Below are 22,803 nucleotides of genomic sequence, written 5' to 3' on the forward strand. Positions count from 1 at the left end.
ACTCTCTTCGCTGCACAACGGACAAGACACGCTTACCGAGGTACGAGCCTTTAAGAACCTACACTCGAAATCGTCGAAGATTTGAACTATCTCTGAAGTAGGGAAAAATTGCATACGAGAACAATGTCAGAATACTTCTACTTATATGTATTATATTTACGTTATATATATATATATATATATATATATATATATATATATATATATATATATATATGCTTTTAACTTAATGACGAAGGTTCGTGTATTCTTGTCCATTTTAAATTACGTCATTTACTTTGTTGTCGTGTTGTAATGTGCACAGGCTTCAGCTTTCTGTAATTTATTTAGCTCGATGTGTGGTTGCATACATCGGGCCTTGTTTTATATCATTTACTTTGCTGTCGCGCTATAACGTGCACAGATTCCTGCTTTACACAATTTACTTAGCCCGATATACGATTTCATACACCAGGCCTCGCTTACGCAATTTATTTAGCTCGATGTGTGGTTTCACACATCGGCTCCTGCTTTATGCCATTTACCTTGTCGTCGCGTTGTAATGTCCATAGGCTTATGCTTTAATATATATATATATGTATTCTATATACATATATAATTTTATAAAGTACGCAGTTTTTGCATACTCTTGCCTACTTTAGATTACGTTAGTATGTATTTAAAGAAGCAGATTTGCTCATCCTCGTCGAAACTCGATTTTTGAAACATTTCACATGCGAGATTTCAAGCTCGCATTCTTCGATGTCTCAAAAAGCAAAACAAGTGTTTTGCGTTTGCATATTCGCAACTAGTTTTTTCTCTTCGAACCAACATAACAAAAAAGCCTTGACTGCGTAGCCTTCAGTGATACGTACGTCAGGTCCTTTTCTGTATCCGGAATGACTCGAACATTCCCCAGCCACAGAGACGGGATATTGAAATTTTCAAATGTTGTGTATGGGTTTCTTTTTGAGAAACCAATATCTTTCTCATCGTAATTGTACTATCAGACATGCACGACATGTTAGTACGATGATGATTGGACTAAAGGTTTATGGTAACCTCGTAGTGCGATAATACACCATGATTAAAAGAAAATTACATAAATGGAGATGATCGCCTTCACAGGCAAGATGCTAAATTTAGTTTAAAAAGCCAGAGCATATTGAATGGATTGTCAGATAAAATAAGACTTGACGTACCTATTTATTCTTTAGTTCTGTCAAGAGAGATGATAGAATGGTACAAAAACTCTGATGGACAAGTTGTTAACCACTATGCTCCTCAAGTAGCAATGACTCGATATTCCCAATTATCAAAGTTAGGGGACTGGGCTACCAAATATTATCATACATGGTAGATCCCAATGACTATTGCAGAAGTTCAAATGCATTCCCAAGTAACAAGTGGCTTCTGAAAATTCTCTCTTGATCATTAGGCCGTCCCCTTGGGAGCGGACTCAGCTAGTTGTCCGGGGTATTAAAATACATGAAATAATAAACCCCCGGACAGTCTCAGTTGTTTCTATGTTTATCCTGTGTGTACCCACAAGTCAGTGATTATCGAAACAAGATTACCATGCTCATTTTACATATTCAAAAACTGCACATCACGAAAGGAATAACGCATATGTTAGTCTTGTTCTGATTTTTGATATTTATGCACCTACTAGGCTTTCATAAGTCTGGCCCATTTTATGGGATACAGGTGATGATTAGGTTGATGTGGTAGGCGATGGCGCGATGGCATAATGACGTGATGACATAAAGAACCCACTCTCTGTGTTGTTTCGCTCTTGAGCATGTTTTGTAATTTTGTATAAGGGTTTCTTTTGTAATACTTCATTTTTGTGTAAACTTTAATTATCAAAAACTTGTTTAAAGCTATGTGGTTTCAATGATTGTATGAAGATGCAACTCAATTATATAAAGGAAAGTTCGCTTGTAATGTGTCCAAGGTCTATTGACTTGTACTTCCAAACATTGTTTTCCGTTGAACTACCATTTTAAACTCTGAAAAATGATTGTTTGCACAGTTTCAAATTTTTCCTAAAAGTTTACAAGTTCGAGATTTTGGGGCGTTACACCTAATTCATTTGTTTTCGATTGCCCTATTATCTCAGACCTTTAACAAACCAAGTCTTATGACAAGGGTTTCATCTGGCCAACAGATGTTCAGAATCTGTTTGGGGCTTGATCATTCTTTCATCGCCTACTAAACCTAACAGAGTCAGATTATTAATAGTGAGTTCCAACTGATAGCAGTTTAAGCTCTCTTATCATTGGTTTGGAGGGAAATGGGAGATAATTTGGCGTTGGTGACACTTTGAGATTGAATGGGTTGTGGAGAAAGAACAAGAGTTCCAGAATTACCAAGACTGATCCATGAGGGAAGCATCCTTGCATCTATTCATTCAAATGAGCGTAGCATATTGGGCTAAGATGAATTGGCCAGTTACTGATCTTTACTCCACTTATTGCATGAGGATAGGAAATTTGTTTTATATCTTGGTTTTTTGGTTGTTCTATCATTGCTGGATCATGTTTATGCCATTTGGTCACCTTTATTATTAACGAAGCACTTCTCTATTTCTCAAAAAAGGAAGAAAAGAAAAATAAAAATTTTATTCAGAAGGAAATATGCATTAGCACAAATCGCTGCATCAATATCTCAATTTTGGGAAAATAGCAACATAAATCTCATTCAAACGTATGATTAGCTGAGGATAACTATTACCTGCCCAATGTTGTATGAAATCATACGCAGGAGAGAAAGAGAAATGTCCTCAGGTCTATAGTCTGAGAGCTCTTTATTTTCCGAAATTGCCCTTCCAAAGCTAGATGCTATTGTTGATGCTGAAAGGCCAATCTGACACATTTTATATCAAAACATGAAAGAACTATTAATATCAATTATCTTCATCCAGATCAACATAAATTTAAACAAATCCATGTATTGTAGCATTCCCTAGGGACAACATAACTAATAGTTTTGTCAGATTGAAAACAAAAAATGTAACCATCGGGGAAGACATAGATCCTACTTATATTCCTAATCTGTATTTTTCATCTATGTTCCCCTTATAGCAAGATGGCTTATGGTTTTGAAATATTTTATGATGATACTGGTAAAAAAAAGTACAAACAAATGATGTGAACCTAACTCAGGAACATGGATAATCTTCAGCAGAAGTTTATAGTGAACCAAGTAATACATAAAAACAACAACACATACATGCGCATTTATGATGTGAAGCAAATCTAAACCAAGAAAACTGAACACACACACACACATGAACATGCGAATTACTGATGGTTTTTCATTAATTATCCAGTGAGTAACCAATATCGTCTTACTAAGGGAAGAGACAACCTCTCTCTCTCTCTCTCTCTCTCTCTCTCTCTCTCTCTCTCTCTCTCTCTTGAAAATTTTGAGGTACCATCTGGTCTTTTTAAATTAACTGTAACCACTAGGGGATGGGTAAGTAATAAGGGATATACATTAAATGCCTTGCATTACCAAAGTACAAATAATAATCTATGTAACGCGGTCACTCTTAAAAGGGCATCACACCCGTGTCGGTGCGGGTGTGACACAGGGACACAGCTTCCAGCGGTGTCGCGTGCAGCCAACTGCACATGGGTCCAATTCTGTCTGAAACTGCATATGGTCAACCCAGTTTCATCCACATTTTGAGTGTGTGTGTGTGTGTATATATATATATATAATATAATGTTTGCTACAGTCCATTGTATTTACAATCGACTTAGCAAACAATGATTTTTTATTTTATTTATTTTGTTTTTTTTTACATCTAACACCATAGATGTGATCTACATGTTTTTATTAGTGGCAACCCACTTTTGTTTCGCCAAAATCCAACCAGTATACAGGCTTTTCCAGCGATCTAAAAATCAACGGCTATGACTCGATTTTTCTTGACTCATAAAAACATGTTTTTTCGTCAAAAAAACATGATCCAAGGGTCGATTCCTACTAAATTGAGCATGCTGAACACACTTGTTAGGTTAGATTGAGTCAAAACAACTCGCGTCATGATATTCCAACGCGATTGTAGTTACAAATGATTGTAGCAAATATATATTTATATATAAACTAGTCGCACCCCTGCACGCATGTTTTCTGAAACCGTGTCGCACCCACACCCATGCAACATAGCTAATAATGTGTCTTTACTTTTCACAAAATTACTTAATAACCCTGGGTGGTAACAATTAATGTTTGGAACTATGTTATTTTTCAGGGAAAAATCCATTTAGGATCCAAACTTTTGCCCTTAATTCCAAACATGGGCCTCACGTTTCTGAATTTCCAAAGATGAGCCTCTGGTTTCCAGAAAACTGCCAAACAAGGGCCTGCATTTATTATTGTCCTTTAACTCACGTTAAATCACAAGTAAAATTTCAATAGTGGCCTTCATCATTAACAGTTCAAACTATTGTTCTTTTTTTATGAGGATGAATGAGTACTTTTCAATTTTCAAGGGACAAAACAAGAAACCAAAAAGGAATCATGTTTTCCAAGATGACAGATGTTGACCTGAGGTCCCTATTTGACTGTTTTTAGGAAAGGTTGGCCCATATCTGGAATTTTAGAAAGGTATGGCCCATTTTGGGAATTATAGGCAAAAGGTTGGCCCCTAAATAAAATTTTCCCTATTTTTTAACTTGCTAAGGGCAAAAAAATTGGTGAACCTGTTGACACATACTAAAGCTCAAAGATATTAATGATGACCATTTTATGGACACACATGTAGATAAGCTAGTGATGGCTGTTGCCAGAAACTGCAACTTTAAAACATTTTCACCATGAATGTGGATGCTGAGGCACCATTGGGAAACAATACAGTGTTACATCAGTAGCATAATTCAATGGGTTCAGTAAAATAGAAATTAACATAATAATAAGGATGCAAGATATGCTGCACTTTATGCATCGGCTATATCTCGGCGAGGTATAATATCAGGATATTATCGGTTTTCTAATAAATCTCGGGAAAATCTCAAGATTAAAAAAATGAAAAAAATTGAAAAATAAGAAAAATATATGTAAAGCAAATGAGCCATAATATGATATCAATTCATTTCTTCTTTCCTTCCTTCCTTCCTTCTCTTCTTCTTTCTTTCCTTTTCTCCCTTCCTCTTTCTTCTTTCTTTCCTTTCTTCCTTCTTTCCCTTCCTCTTTCTTTCTTTCTTTTTCTTTTTTCTTTCTCTTTCTCTTTCATTTTTAAAAGTTGACAGGTAACTACATAACCCTCACAAAAGTCAAAAATGTATAAACTTTATACCCAAACTAACCTATTAGGAATTTTAGGAAAGACATAAGTATCCCCTTTTTTTAAAAAATCCTAAAATACCCTTACACCAACTGTTTTAAAAAAAACACCATTGCTGTGCTGCGATCACGATAATATCATGATATATATAAATTCCCGATATTTTGAAAATATCACGATATTTTACCTTTAATATCGTTTTGCCATTGTACCGCATTAATATCATGATATTTTTAAAATATCAGTGATATTTGTGACTATGATAATATATATATATACCATGTGTATATATATTCTTATATATATATCATGGGTATTTTGGTCATTTGTCCTATTGTAATAAGGACTGTCTAGTAGAGGCTGTTTTGTAATTTTGTTTCTTTTTATTTTGTATTTTTTCTTTTTTTTTTGTTATTGTTACAGTCAATATGACTGTTAGGAGCAGTCCAACTGCTAGCTGCCTCCATTTTGCTCTCTTGGCTCTATAAATAGAGTCATCCCGCTTGTTTTAATGAATGCTTTTTACAAGCATACTTGATATATTATAAAGATTATATTTTTTATGTGATTTGTGTTTGGTGATTGTCTCCAAAGTGAGATTGTATTTGGTGATTGTCTCCATAGTGAGATTGTATTTGACCGATTAGCGGTCCTTGTGTATTTGTGCTCTCTTGTAGCCCTTAGTGGCATTCTATTGCTTTTGTTACTACTTCATTTCATGGTATCAGAACTACGAGCTCTTGTAATTCAAGAAATACCTTGATCCAATTCTCTTTTTGGAGATTATTCTTTTCAAGTTATCGCTATCATGGCCGAGAGGAGATTACTTTCCGTCATCTCCTTCAAGCTCAATGAGAACAATTACTTGATGTGGTCAACCGCTATAGAAAATGACATCAAAGGGAAGAAATTATGAGGGTTTTGTTAGTGGATCCACTACCGAACCTCAATTAAAGCTAATGAAGAAAGAAAGAGATCAAGTGAAAGCCCTCTCCAACTGGGAGACAACCAATGCCCAAATACTCTCATGATTCATGAATACCATGGAGCTCAAGATTGTCACCAATATCATTAGATTCAAGAAGGCACGTGATGCATAGGTATTTTTAAAAAGAACCTTTATTCAAAAAAGACATGGCTCAGTTATACCATCTCAAAGAAAAGATACATAATACCAAGCAAAGAGATAGAAGTGTTAAAGACTTTTATGGTCTCTTATCACCTATATGGGATGAATTAGCTATGCTATAACCTAAGTGGGAAGGTCCGGCAATAGAAATGAGGCAAAAACAAGTTGAGAGAGAAAAAAATTCTCCTTATATGGGATTAGACTGAAATTTGAGCAAGGTCATCCCTTCTTCATAGAACTTCCGCACCTCCTATAAGTGAGGCTCTTGCCGATGTCAAGAGTATTAGAATATGGATCGGATATGGATCCAATAGAGATCCATATCCAATAGCTTTTTTGTACATGCAAATTGTTTGTAACCCTATTAAGGTTAATGAAAAGATTAGTGCAGCATTAAAAAAAAATAGTTGTTGCCGTTTCCAAAGCAGAACTCGAGTTCTCTCCTCCCTCCCTCTCCATTCCCTTTCACGATTTTGAACCAGTTTATCATGGTATCAGAGCAGGTTGCAATCTGGGCATAACAGAGTTTTCCTCCTCGTTCTTCAGTCGATCTCGTGACAGGCTGCATCCTCGTGACAGGCTAAACCCAAAAGCCGAGTTCTCCTCTAAACAGGTCGATTCTTTCCTGTTTCCTCCTCGTGACAGGTTGCATCCTCGTCCTTCAGCCGAGTACATCTTCTTCCTCGTGACAGACTAATCCCAAAAGCTGAGACATGTTTCCTCCTCTAAACAGGTCAATTCTTTCCCTTTCTCGATTCAAGATGATTCAAGTTTTCTGTTTTTCTTCGTACCCAATTCTTTACTGTTTCACGATTCAAGACGATTCAAGTTTTCTATTTTTTTTTCCTTCGTACCCGATTTCCTACTTCTCCAATCCTGGTTCCTCTTCAGCCGTGTCGAACTCAAAAGTTGAGTTCTCTTCAAAAGAGCCGAGCCTATCAGTCATAATCTGTTGCTAATTCTTTCACCAGCCACGTCCCTTGATCCACACCTTTCCAGCCTAATACCAGCCGAGCCCTTCCAGTTCGTGAATCTGCTCACGCCTCCTCCTTCCTAAGCTTCTCAGTCAAGATCTGCTGCTACTCCCTTTTACCAGTTGCATCCCTTGATCCACAACTTTCAAACCTAACAACCTTCAAACCTAATACCAGCCGAGTCCTACCAGTTAGTGAATCTGCCTCATCTTCGCTTGCTCAAATTTCGCAAATGGATACTTCAGCCAATCACGGTCTTTCCTCCAATTTCCTGGGGCAGCTAGTTTCTGAAAAACTAAACACAAACAATTATTTGACTTGGAAAAGACAAATTACTCCTTTCATTCGCAGTCAAGATCTTTCAGGTCATTTGGATGGCTCCACTCCACCACCTGCAGAATTCATCATACAAGAAACAAAAGAAGACAGCGGTCTGTCAAATATCACTCGCAATCCTGCATTTGTTGGTTGGATGAAGCGCGATCAGGCTCTCGTTGCATACATCACTTCCACGTTACCACAAGAAGTACTGATTTCTATTCCTGATGATTGCACAGCCAAGGTATTGTGGGAGAGTCTAGCTCAGACCTACTCTCAGATATCAAAAGCTAAGGTGTTATATCTTAAGCGTGAACACAAACACTAAAAGTGCTCACACAAAACTCTTAAAAGTAGAAAATGACTTAATGTCATAAGTTGGATATTATTGAAGAAAGGAAGAGAAGGGTGAAAACACAATACATTTACAAGGGGGAGCCTCCTCTATATATAGAGGAGGAGAGCTAAAGGAGGACCATAAAGGGGGGCTCCCTTCTAGTCATTGGGAGCCCCAACGGTCATAAATATGACTGTTGGGGCCCCAACGACTAGATAGGTGGGGCCCCTTATGGTCCTTCAAAAGTACAAAACAACAACAACTACGCCTTCATCCCAAAACAATTGGGGTCAGCGATATGAACCAAAAAAGAAATTCATTTTGGGTCTTCCACATGAATCCTTTTCCTCCAATCATTTCTATCCAACGCCATGTCCTCGGTGAGGTTCAAAGCATTCATATCCTTTCCTATCATCTCCATCCAAGTCTTCCTAGGCCTACCCCGACCTCTTTTAACTAATATATTTTCCCATTTCTCTAACCTTCTAACTGGAGCATCATTAGGCCTTCGCCGAATATGTCCAAACCACCGTAAACGATTCTCTCGCATCTTATGGTCCTTCAAAAGTAAAACTAAAAAAATAAAAGAAAAAGGAAAAAGGGGAAAAGAAAGAAAAAAGGAAAAAAGCAAAAAGGAAAAAATACATGTGGATTTACCAAAACACCCTTATCGGGTTTTTGGTTTGTACAGAAAAAGAAAAAGAAATATATTATGTATATATACATATATACATATATACATATATATACTTATATATATACGAATGTATATATATAAGTATATGTATATATATATACATAATTTAACATACATCACTTCCACGTTATCACAAGAAGTATTGATTTCTATTCCTGATGATTGCACAGCCAAGGTATTGTGGGAGAGTCTAGCTCAGACCTACTCTCAGATATCAGAAGCTAAGGTGTTATATCTTAAGCGTGAATTTCAACTTCTAAAAAAGGGGACGATGACCATTATTGAATTTTTAAATCAAGTCAAGAGCATCACAGATCAATTAGCCATTGTTGGATATCTAGTGTCAGATAAAGAAAAAGTGCAGCAAACACTGAATGCCCTGGGATCAGAGTAACACGTTCTTGTGACTTCTTTATTATACTTGCCGACGTTACCTAGTTTTGAATATTTACGTGCTAAATTGTTTCAGTACGAGATGTCCTTGAAAAACATCTCTGACGCCCCAGCAGGGCAATCATCTATGCATGATATTTTTGCCACAGGGATAACTATTGATCGTGCACGAGGAGGGCGTGGCAGAGGTAGGGGAGCACAAGTTCAGGGTGGTCGCGGTTTGCTACCTACACCAAATGTCATTCCCAGCCAGTCAAGGAATGTTCCCACGTGCTACCAGTGCAACAAACGTGGCCACATCAAGGCCAATTGCTAGTTCAATCCTCAAAATGCTCAAAATCGCAATAGAATACAAAATAATAGAAATGTTGCTACATCAGGATCGGCGGGTACCTTTCGGGTCAGTGATGATGCTAAGGACCTTCTCTTGTTTGCTATGGCTAACCTGAACTTGAAACAGAATGATGATGGAATATGGTATGTAGACTCAGGGGCAGCAACTCATGTCACTGGCAATGCAGGTAAGTTCTCTACTTTGATCCCCTATTTTGGTAAGTCTAATATTGTACCTAGAGATGGGACTCACCACCCCATTTCAAACGTAGGCAACATTCTCATCCCTTTGTCTGAATCTTCATCCATCCCTCTATCCAATGTTGTTCATGCACCAAATATAAAGAAAAATATTGTCTATGTTTCTAAGTTTGTTGATTCTACCAATTCTTCTGTTGAATTCACTCTACTTTTATTTTTGTCAAGGACCTACAAACGAAGAAGATGTTCGCTAAAGGAGAGCGACGTGGAAACATGTATATCTTCAATGAAGATCCTGCCTCTAGTGTTCTGAAGCCTCCCAAATCCGATTACACTTCTAGAAGTATTCAAAGTATATCCCAATATAATAAGCCAGAACTTTGGCATTCCCGTCTTGGTCATTGTAGTCAAGTCTTTATTGAAAAACTAGTGTCCAATAGATTTCTTCCAAAGTCTGTTTCTCCTTTGTTGAAGAATAAAATGTGTTTCAGTTGTCAGGTCTGCAAAAGTCATGTACTTCCTTTTCATCAAATAAATAAAAGAGCCTCCATGCCTTTTGAGATAATATGCTCTGATGTTTGGGGCCCAGCCCCCAATACTTCTTCTGAAAGTAAATATTATGTTTCCTTTACTGACAGTTTTTCTCGCTTTACCTGGATATTCTTTATGAAACACAAATCAGAGGTTTTTCTCATCTTTCGTCACTTTCATGCCTACGTTAAAACCCAATTCGCTCAAAACATCCAGATTCTCCAATGCGATGGAGGCGGTGAGTATTCCTCCAAAGAATTTTTAGACTTTCTCCAAGATAATGGGATACATCGTAGAGTTTCTTGCCCGTACACTCCACAACAAAATGGCAGTGTTGAACGTAAGCACAGACACATTATGGAAAGTGCAATGAGCATGATGCATGGTTCTAATGTGCCTATTAGTCTTTGGACAGAAGCTTTTCATACTGCCACTCATGTGATAAATCATCTTCCTATGCCTATTCTTGAAAATCAGTCTCCCTATTATGTTCTCTTTGGTGATCATCCTGATTATGATGAGTTACGAGTTTTTGGATGCATATGTTATGTCCACATTGATAGATCCATGAGAACTAAATTTCAGGACAAAGCCTCTATATGCCAGTTTGTAGGCTATGCAGATGAACACAAGGGTTACAGGTGCTATGATCCTGCAAGTAGAAATATCAGAATTTTCAGAAATGTTATTTTTGATGAAAATAGTTTTTTGGGAAATAAAGCAGATCGCAATCATGAACATATTGACACCAATGATAATTGGTATGATCCATGGCTCAGTGCTGAACTTATTTCACAGACTGGGGTTTATACCACCTTGACTCTTGAAAGCACCAATGATGAGACGGTTTCTGATGAGGCATCGAAGAAGACAGAATGTCTGAGATACAAAGGAAATGTCTATACCAGGAGACCCAAGGAGCGAACAGATATGCCTACTGGAGAACACGTGGCATTTTCTAATGACAGAGAGGCATTAAGAAGATCATGCAGGATAAGGCATCCCATTGAAAAATGGGTGAGTTATGATAATTTTTTAATGGATTTTCAGATTTTTCTATCCAAGATTAAGAAACACGAAGAACCACTTGTTTTTTGTCAAGCCATCCACTCTAAGAAATGGATTGAAGCAATGAATGAGGAAATCGAGGCACTCCATGAGTGCCAAACATGGGAGATAGTTGGACGTCCTCCAGATAAAAATGTTGTTGGCTCAAAATGGTTTTATAAGAATAAGTATAAGCCGGATGGTAGCATTGAACGTTACAAAGCTCGTCTTGTTGCCAAAGGTTTTACTCAAGAATACAGACAAGATTATGAGGAGACTTTTAGCCCAGTGGTGAAAATGGGAACTATTCGTATCATTCTTGGCTTGGCAATTGAACATGAGTGGACCCTTAGTCAGCTTGATGTTAAAAATGCATTCCTGCATGGGGATTTAAAGGAAGAAGTCTAAATGGAGCAGCCTCAAGGTTATGCAGAGGGAGATCCAAAGGAATATGTATGCAAATTAACCAGAGCATTATATGGCTTAAAGCAAGCCTCCAGATCATGGTTTGAAAGTTTCTCCTTAGAAATTCAGAACCACAGTTTCATCCATTCTCAACTAGATCATTCTCTATTCATATATAAGGATGATGACACTATGGTTTTCTTACTTATATATGTTGATGATATTATGATCACTGGCAATGCACCAGACCACATTTAACGAATTAAGGTGCTTCTAAGTATGCGGTTCAAGATGAAAGACCTTGGGGAACTGAGATATTTCCTTGGTGTAGAGGTGGACAGGCAGGATGAAAAAATGTCATTAACCCAACACAATTACACTCTTGATCTTTTAGCCAAAGCAGGAATGGCATATTGCAAACCTCTGCCTACACCTAGTGTTGTCAATCAAAAGCTCAGCATTTGTAATGGAGAGTTGTACCATGATGCAAGAAAATATCGCAGTATAGTGGGCATGTTACAGTACCTCACTTTTACTAGACCAGACATTGTCTATTCTGTAAACCAAGTATCTCAGTTCATGCATGAACCGAAAACTGGTCACGGATGCCATCAAACGTATTCTTCACTATCTAAAAGGCACGGTGGGTGATGGACTCACATATGTTCAGTCTTCATGGGGGACACCAAAACATGATATATTGGCATATACAGATGTAGACTGGGCAGGGGACCCAGATGAAAGGAGATCTATTTCAGGTTACTGTGTTTTTATTGGAAAAAATCTTGTCTCATGGAGCAGCAGAAAACAGAAAGTTATAGCAAGATCTAGCACTGAGGCAGAGTATAGATCTATGGCAGCTGCCATAGCTGAAGTGACCGGGATTAGACATCTACTTACAGAAATGGGAGAGAATGTCTCAGGTTCAACTCTTATGTGTGATAATAGAAGTGCCATACAAATTGTGATCAATCCTGTTCATCACAGTCGAACTAAGCATATTGAGATCGACCAACACTTCATCAGACAAAAGATAGCAGACAAAGAGATTGAACCAGTTTATGTATCGTCAGAAGATCAAGTCGCTGATGCATTCACAAAAGGTCTCACAAGTAACCGTTTCTGGTATCTGAAGAACAAGTTGCACATGGTTTACTCTCATGCACAACTTGAGGGAGGGTATTAGGATATGGATCCAATAGAGATCCATATCCGATATAGCTTCTCATACATATATGTAATATGTGTTTCTTGTAAAGGGCATTTTTGTACATGAAAATTGTTTGTAACCCTATTAAGGTTAATGAAAAGATTAGTGCAGCATTAAGAAAAAATAATTGTTGTTGTTTCCAAAGCAGAACTCGAGTTCTCTCCTCCCTCCCTCTCGATTCCCTTTCACGATTTTGAACCAGTTTATCAAAGAGAAAATTAGGCTTGGATGCACAAGACTAGTGATGAGGTTCTTGTCGTATCAAGGCCCGAGAACCATGTGAGAGCATATAGACCTCCTCACTTTGAGAAAAAAATTTAATGGAGGAGATTTTGAGAAAAATACAATGAAGGAAGAAAGATCATTTGTTATTTTTGTAATGAATCGAAGCACATCAAACCAGAATGCCCAAAACTCAAAAGAAAGGTGGTCGTGGTGAGTGAAGAGGCCCCCAAACGAGAAGAAACAAGCAAAAAAGGTAACCTCATGTGAAGAAGTCTTCAAGGAGACTATATGCACAAGAAGACTAAGTTCTCAATGTGTGAAGTGTGCACAAAGGTACAAGAAGAACACTTGGAACAAGTGTGCACAAAGGCACAACACATACAATGATCACAAATGCACAAAGGCAGAAAAATAATATAGGATCTTTATTAAAGAGGAAAGAGCTTTTGCTAAAAAGCTTAACAAATTACAAAGGTGATGACCCTTATTTATACACACATGAAGAGCCATGGAGGGGCTCCATATAGATGTTGGAGCCCCTCCAACGGTCATAAATCTGACCGTTGGAGGGGCCCAACGTGTATAGTGTGTTCCCCCCCTTTGGCTAAAAAAGAAAGAAATTAAAAAGATAAAAAAGAAAAATAAAAAAAGGAAAAGATAAATTACATACATATTCAAAAGAAAAATATGCGTAAAATAGAAGGAAAAGACAGATTTACCCTTATCGAGTATATATATATATATATAGAAATAGATAGATACATATACATATATATATGAAATATATATGTATATGTCTCTCTCTCTCTCTCTCTCTCTCTCTCTCTCTATATATATATATATATATATATATATATATATATATATAGAGAGAGAGAGAGAGAGAGAGATAGAGAGAGAGAGAGGTACAATTTAACACATCAATGACTTGACGATTGCTCAACTAGCGGAGGTCGTTTCACAACTACTAAAAGTCACCCCATCTATTGTTAAATATATATATATATATATATGTGTGTATTTTTCTGTTTTATTCAAAATACCTAATAGGAATATTTTAGTCTTTTCACATGTAATAAAAGTTGTTTTTCCTTTTCTTTATTTTTATTTTATTATTTTTATTTTTCCCTGTTTTGGATCATTGGGGACCCCACAAAGAGAGTTGTTTGGTTCTCCAACGGTCATAAATATGACCGTTGGGGCTCCCCAATGACTCCTTTGTGGGGAGCCCTCCCTCTCTCTCTTTTGCTTTTGCCCATTGTTTTTATTGTGGATACTCTTGTCTTTCTTAATATCTAATGATTTGAAAAATTATTACAATTTTGATTAAACCCTTCTATTCTTATTTTAAAATATATTGTTGTTAAAATTTTGCAACTCTTGGGATAGAATACTTTTCTTGTGTACTTGGAGTCTTCTTTTGGTTTGTTTTTTCTCTAAAAGATCTTTAAGCTCTGATACCAATTTGTCACGGGCATAGAATTTTTTGCAAACCCGCGATGCGCCAGATTGCCCAGTCCAGCCAGCCTAATGGCCAAAGGCTGCACACCAACACTTTTTCATGTGTTGAATCATTTCATTGGCCCTGCGCACCACCTCGTGTGCAGCTACCTAGCCGAAGCTGATCAAGTGCATCTTTAAATGCGAATTCCATCTAGTCCATGCTGCTTAGTGCATAGCCGTCTCATACCAACTATCACTTTCGAAAGGGGCACAAACTTGCCTTAGCCTTGCATGCCATGGAGCATGTTGTGATTTCATGTGCACGACACAGCAAAACCTCGCCACTGAAGGAACAAGACCTTGCGGCCCCGAGTTCGAAGACTAGTTGATGATTGAACACCATAGCGAAGAGCACCACCCAAACTCATTCGTCGGCGCCTAGGCATTCACTCGCTTAGCCCCGAGTCACCATACTTGGTTGGAACCACCTAAGGTGATCCCTGGGAGAATTAGCCCTAACCAGAAACAATAATGAAAAGATAATTATTTTTATCAATAAAAGATGAGTTAATTAAATTTATGCGATTTGTCACAAACATAGAATTTTTCGCAAACCCGCGATGCGCCAGACTGTCCAGTCTAGCTAGCCTAAGGGCCAAAGGCCGCACACCAACACTTTTCCATGTGTTGAATCATTTCATTGGTCAGGCGCACCACCTCATGCGCAGCTGCCTAGCAGAAGCTGATCAAGCGCATCTTCAAATGCGAATTCCATCTAGTTCATGTCACTTAGTGCATAGGCGTCTCATACCAACTATCACTTTTGAAAGGGGCACAAACTTGCCTTAGCCTTGTGTGTCATGGAACATATTGCGATTTCATGCGCACGACACAGCAAAACCTCGCCACTGAAGGAACAAGACCTTGCGGCCCCAAGTTCGAAGACCAATTGATGATTGAACATCACAGCGAAGAGCACCACCTAGACTTATTCGTCTACATCCGATGTCGTCGTGTTTACCTCTTCCTATTACACCAATTCATATTTGTCATGTGTGTCAACTACCGATGAAACTTCTCTAAATGTGAAAAATGTTGGAAATTTGAAAAATCTTTTAAAAGACTCAAAAAAAAATTGTTCTAAATGTCAGAGTCATTCTACAACTTAACTTAAACTTTTTTTTAGTTTCTCAAATTTTCGATTATGGGTATAAGGTCTTCTTCTTATTTAAAGCTTGTTGGGTGCAAAATCTCCAGTCAAGGAAGCTGATTGGCAAGGCCATAGAAGAGGAGACCTCTATTATATGAATTTTTTGTATCTTCCTGAAGAAACTTTTTGTAACTATGCCAAAGAGATTGACTTAGATCTTTGACACAGAACATTGGGACACCCAAATATATCCAAATTATCCTTTTTTCTGTTTTTTGAAAAAATATTGTAAGGAAAAAGATTTTGTATGTAATGATTGTATACTTGAAAAAATGAAAATGCTATCTTTTGGATCTAAAACCTTGTTGTCTAATAAACCTTTTGAATTGGTGCATTCGGGTGTATAGGACCCCACTCCCGTTATGTCCAAAGGTGGATCCTCGTATTATGCTACATTTATAGATGATTTTAGTAGACATATTTGGATCTACTTCCTTAGATTCAAATCCAATGTGTTTGCATGTTTTATAGATTTTCATAATCTTGTGAAAAAACAATTTAAGACAAATGTTAAGATCTTCTATTTTAATTTAGGGGGAGAATTTCTCTCAAATGTATTTCAAACTTACCTAAAAACCCACGAGATTATACACCAAAAATCTTGTCTTAAAAGACCTCAATAAAATAGAGTTGTAGAAAGAAAGCATCGCCATATTGTTGAGACTACTAGGACATTACCTATTTCAAAAGGAATCCCAAAAAGATTTTAGGTCGAAGCCGCTCTCACTACGGTTTATTTGATAAATAGCATGCCCTCTCAAATTTTAGAAAACAAGTCTCCAATAAAAAAGCTTTTTAAGGTTAGTCCGGATTTGAAAAGATTAAAGGTGTTTGGATGCAAGTGCTTTGTTCTTCTTGAGAAACATGATAAACTCTCTCCCAAAGCTATTGAATGTGTATTTTTTGGATATGCGATAATAAAAAAGGCAATTGATGTTATGACTTGAAAAATGATAAAACTTTACATCTAGGAATGTTACTTTTCTTGAATAAGAAAAAGAATTTAATCCTCAAGGATCCAAGGAGGAATCCGAGTAAGCTTTCTTGTTTGATTTATTGCCTAAAAAAAATATTGTGGTTAATGATTCTAGTGAGAATGATGATGATAATTGTAGCGTTAATGAGGAACCAAGTAATAAACCAAGAGATGGTAGAGAACCTACTCTTAAACCTATACATTACTCTAGACATTGTAATGAAATGGTGGTCTTCAACAAATGCACGAATAACTCACAAACAAGTGTCTATTGGAGACACTACAAGCATGACCCTTGAAAGGGTATAAAAGGAAGAACACTTGAAAAATAAATAATACTTTATTCAAGAACAAAATGCTTAAGAAGCATAGTAATTTACATTGAAGGGGTTCACCCCTATATATACAAAAAAGTGGAAGAGAGAGAAGAGCTCATTTTGAGCTCTCCAAAAGAGACGTTGGACTCTAGTCCAACGTCTCTTATTATAGCTGTTGGACTACAGTCCAACAACATTTATTATAGTTGTTGGACTACAGTCCAATAGCTATTTGCACAGTCAAGTTCCAACAGGAACTTGACTGGATCAAATATCTAGTTTCTATTGAACTAGATGCTAAAAAAGAAAATAAAGAAAATTAGAAAAAGAAAATATAATAATATTAAATAATATATATATATTACAGTTTACATTTTAACAGACATGGTGATAGGGAGCAACCATTTACACTTGATAAATATAGCCAATCACTTGAAATAGTGGAACTTAGTCTTAGGAAATTCGAACGTTTGTTAGACCACCAAATAGGTTTGTCTCATATGAATCATTCTCTCCTAATTATAGGACATGTCTTTTAGCCATACATTCATATCATGAGCCTTCAAGCTATAAGGAAGCCAAAGACATAAAAGAATGGGTTGATGCAATGAACTTAGAACTAAAGCTTTACATAAAGCTGGTACTTGAGAAATTGAACAACTCCCTAAGGGAAAAAAGACTAGAATGTAGGTGGGTTTGTAAAATTAAAACAAAGAGTGACGGATTGCTAGAAAGATAAAAAGCTAGGTTAGTTGCGAAAGGACACTCTCAGGAATATAGTATATATTATGATTGGACTTTTGCAACAGTAGCTCGTATGATCATTCTTAGGACCCTAGTTGTTGTAGCATCCATTAGGAATTAGCTAATATACCAGATAGATGTTAAGAATGCATTCTACATGGATCCTCCCCGTGGTCTAAATATTGAGAAAGTCGTAGAGTTTTATATGGGCTTAAACAAACCTCAAAAGCTTGGTATGCTCAGTTTAATAGAACTATGTTAGATAGTGGTCTTAAATCATGTTATACTGAGTCTGCTCTTTTTATAAGATCTAGAGGCTCCATAGTCATTCTACTCTTGTATGTTGATGATATGATCATCACTCTCATCACTGAGAGTGATAAGAAAGGACTTGAAGAAATTAAATTTATTCTAAAGAAAAAAATTTATATGACTAACATTCGTTTCTTGAGATATTTCTTAGGTATTGAAGTAGGCTATTCACCAAGAGGATACATCTTGTCTCAGATAAAGTTTGTAGCTGATATCGTTGCACGTTCAAGAATAACAGATGAAAAGCATGTTGTCACTCCAGAAGTGATCAATGCCAAAATGAGAACTGAAGATGGGGTCTTGTTGGATAATCCAACATTGTATAGACAACTTATTGATCACTAACATATTTATCTATTATTAGACCGGATATTGCAAATGCAGTGCATACTGCAAGTCGGTTTCAACAAGCGCCAACTTCAGTAAACATGAGGGTTGTGTTGAGAATAGTCTGACATATTAAAAAAGAACTATATCTAAAGGGATTTTCTTATCTTATTTCTTATCATTAAATCTTATTGTATATACTGACTCTGACTGAGGAGAAGATCCCAATAATCGACACTCAAGTTTGTGTGTGTTCTTAGGTGATTCTCTTATATCCTATAGATATAAATAACAACAGAAGGTATCGTTGTCCTCCATGGAAGCTAAATAGAAGTCGATGACTACAACAACAACAATCGAGGTCATGTGGTTGAGGTCTTTGCTTAAAGATATGGGAGATGATGTCCCAAAATCTTCAAAATTATGTTGTGATAACAAAAGTGTCATATATATTGCAAGTAATCATATATTTCATGAATAAACAAAGCATATCGAGATAGATTGTCACTACATTCAGGAATGACACTTGAAGGGGACTACTGATTTGCCATATGTACCGTCTAAATTTCAGATCCTGAGCTTTATCAATAAAGCACTTTCCCTACCACGATTTCTTTTTCTCTTTAACAAACTTTCGGTGATCTCACCGTAAGTTTGAAGGGGAGTGTTAAAATATGAACTAATGTTGAACAGTAAATATGCATGATTCAATGCACATGCATGAATAACTTATTAAGTTATTTATTAGAGTTGCTTTTGCATGCATGTTCTTATTAAATGCACAAAAATTTAGTTTTCACTTTTCCTTAAACCCACGGATTCTCAAAACGGGTACAAATTCTTGAAGTCCAAGTTAAGTTCTCAGTTGTAGCTTAACACACAATTTGTATTTTATTATTAGGTTTCACACTTATTCCTAGACCGATATCAAGAATCCTTATCTTTCATGGGAACATTAAGAATCCTCACCTAATGTCGGGGCATCAATGAAAATCATCATCTATTGACGTCACTTTCTTGGTATACTAATAACTACAGCCGAGTCAACAATACCTCCAGGCAAAGTTGTTGAATCTCCCTAAAACCGTAGCCGAGAGGTGAACCACCATATCGGGTTCAGAGGCACAATCGCACACGAAGTTTTAGTATCATCACGGTCCCCTAAATTAATTACACTGTTTGGTCTCTTTTACTTTTCAAATAATTTCAAGTTCTTTACACAAGAACCATTTTGCAAATCAACATGCAGAACCAATTTCTTGCCCTGACCTGCCATATTTTAACAGTGCAATTAATTTTGAAAAACCAATAATTTCAGATATAATTTTGCAATGCATAAACAAAATCAACAAGTAGAGTCACACCAGATCTTGGCCTACACGGCCAGCAGTGGTTCATATCTGACCACCAAAGTATCTCAAAAGTGATTTATGTATATTTTGCAAAATTTTAATGAACATGCAACAAACATTATTTCAAAACAAATTCACAATACACATTCAAACACATAAAGAATGCACATAAAGTCAAACGCATACGCATGCAAACAGATGCTTCCAACACACATTATTATTATCAATTTCATGTATAAACACTCAAACATGCATATGATCACATTCATGCAAACATCAAAAATAAACTTCATATTCTTGTGTATGATATGCACACTTGCAACATGGTATTTGAATGCATAAGCATAAATAACCAATCAAATATATAAACAAATACATAAGCCTACAGCCAACATGAATGTGAGCCTGAATATGGTAAACATGTTTAGATTTAACACCCAACACACTGTCAATCTGATTAGATTGCAAACACCCAACATATCGGCAGTCTGATCAGATAGAACATGATCAGCCCATTGGCAGTCTGATCAGATTGCTCATGCTCAAACCGTGGCCAATCTGATCAAATTGCACATGCACAAACAGTGGCAAATTTGATCAAGTTGCACACAGCACACCAATCAGCAGTCAGATCAGATTATACATGTATACACAAACTGTCAAATCTGATCAGATTGCACAAGCACAAGATATTGGCAAAATCAGGTTGCACATGTATGCATACCTCGGCAGTTTGATCAGATTGCATGAGAATACACATAACAGCAGATCTAAAAACATCAAAAATCTCATATCTGAAAGTAGTCATAAAAAATAACATGCTTGCAAATCGACTAATCAACACCAAAACAACATATTTGGCAAGTCTGATAATAGTCATAAAAAATAATATGTAGTCTAAGTCTGATCAACATTAAAAAAATAACATATAGACAAGTCTAAAAACATCATAAAAAATAACATATAGTTAAATCTGATAAAAGTCATCAAAAATAACTTATAGTTAAATCTGATAATAGTCATAAAAAATATAAGTCTGATCAATATCAAAATTAGTATATAGGAAAGTCTGATAACAACATTAAAACTAACCTATTGCAGGTCTTATCAGACTACACTCACATGGCATATAGGCGAGTCTGATCAGACTCACACAACACATAGTGGCAGATTTGATCAGACATGCTCACGCACATCGGCAGTCCAATCAGATTGCATAGCATACACCTATCAGCAATCTGATTAGATTGTTCATGAAAACACATCGGCAGTCTAATCAGATGCTCTCAAAAGCATATCAGCAGGTCTGATCAACCTGCTCTCATACCTAAATTGTTAGATCAATAGATTTCTAGAAAAGTCATCAAATAGTAAGATCAACTATGGCAAAATATATATATATATATATATATATATATATTTAGCATGCGTGACTATATAAAAAAGAAAAAAAAAAAGAAATCCACAGCATGCATCCATGCATATTAAAAATCAACAAAAATTAACCACATGCTCGGGAAGGGAAAAATTGATGGCATGCTCATATCAAACCAAGTAGAATCGATATCTATGAATATCAAAAATATAAATTTCAGAACTAAATATTCTACGGAAATCAATACCTCAAGAAATAACTACATGCATGTATATATGCATGAAAATGTCAACCTATATATATATATATATATATATATATATATATATATATATATATTGAATCATATTTCTCTTTCCCATCAAAACTTATACATAGAATTTGTTTATACGTATTTCTTCCCGTACGAACTTAGAGAGAAACTCGTACCTTAATCGTAGCGTAAAAAAGACCGAAAAATTGATGGATGTATGAAGAAAACATATTTTTCTTCTCTCTTTTTTTTTCTTTTCTTTCTTCCCTCTCTTTTTCCCTCTATCTTTCTCTTTTTTTTCTCTCTCCCCACACAATAGTTTGGGGTTTCCTTTCTTTATTCTCTATCTCACTCTCTCCCTCTCGCTCTCTAGAACACAAATTTCTAGAGAGAGAGGAGTCCAACCCCTTTTATATTGGTTTATCTTCTTATTTTATTTCATTTTTATTTTTATTTTAACTAAGATTTATCTAGAGGGAGACGTCCCCTCTAGAGAACTCTTTAAAAAGTAGAGTTCTACTAAAGGTAGAACTCTACCTCTTCTAGATATTATCTTTTTATTATTAATTATTTTTTAATTATTTTATTAATTATTTTATTAATTTATTTATTTAATATAATATTCTAGGAATATTCAAGAGGGTGTTGCCCGACTCTGGAAGTCTCCCTAAAGTAGAGTTCTACCCCAGGTAGAACTCTACCTACCCAATTGAAATTTTAAATTGATTTTAAAGTTTTAAATTGGCCATGTATGAATTTCGGATCCAGATCTGGATCCAAGGTCCAAATTCATATCTAAAAACCATATGAATCCTATCTAGACTAGATCCTAGTTAATATGGGTCCTAGACTGGGTCCAGATCCATATTAACTTGGATCAAACGGAGTGGATCCAATCCAATCCAGAAAAAGGAACAATTAGAGGCGGGGCATTTTTAAAAAATGTGATTTTCAGGACAACTGTAACCCGATTTTAGAAAAACAGGACACCAACATGCTCAGAATTATAAAGCGCATCTAACAGTATACATACCTTATTTTCTCCTCTGAATTTCGCCTGAATTTAACCTGAATTTCGCTTGATTTTTTCTTGAATTTAAAGGTTAAAAACAAAAAAAATCTCAAATTATAATTGGCTCATCTAGGTCTTGTCAGTGGGCTTTGGGACACACCCAGACCCAGCTGACGCCACCTATATTTTAATATATTTTCCATCATTTTGTATCAATTTCATTAAATACTTAATTTAAAAAGCATAATTTTTTAATTTAAAAATCATGAAAAAATATACAATATTATAATATATATATATATATATTGTATATATATCTGAGGAAATTTGGTTATTTCTCTTGTTGTAAGTGGGACAGTCTAGTAGACACTATTTTGCAATTTTGTTTCTTTTTATTTTGTATTTTT

At 36.0% G+C, this 22,803-nt stretch overlaps 1 protein-coding gene across 3 annotated transcripts in view; it reads right to left on the reverse strand.

The window, feature by feature from the left end:
• Window positions 1-22,803, reverse strand: part of LOC149815553 (pantothenate kinase 2-like) — a 152,278-nt gene that overhangs the window by 111,231 nt on the left and 18,244 nt on the right. For all 3 annotated transcript variants that reach the window (XM_089988265.1, XM_089988266.1, XM_089988267.1), the window contains exon 8: window positions 2,716-2,847. In XM_089988265.1, the coding sequence (XP_089844391.1) occupies window positions 2,716-2,847 (132 nt within the window). The remainder of the gene's footprint in view (window positions 1-2,715; window positions 2,848-22,803) is intronic.

Source organism: Nuphar pumila, chromosome 15, assembly GCF_984573655.1.
Source record: "Nuphar pumila chromosome 15, dmNupPumi1.hap1.1, whole genome shotgun sequence".
Classification (NCBI taxonomy): Eukaryota; Viridiplantae; Streptophyta; class Magnoliopsida; order Nymphaeales; family Nymphaeaceae; genus Nuphar; species Nuphar pumila.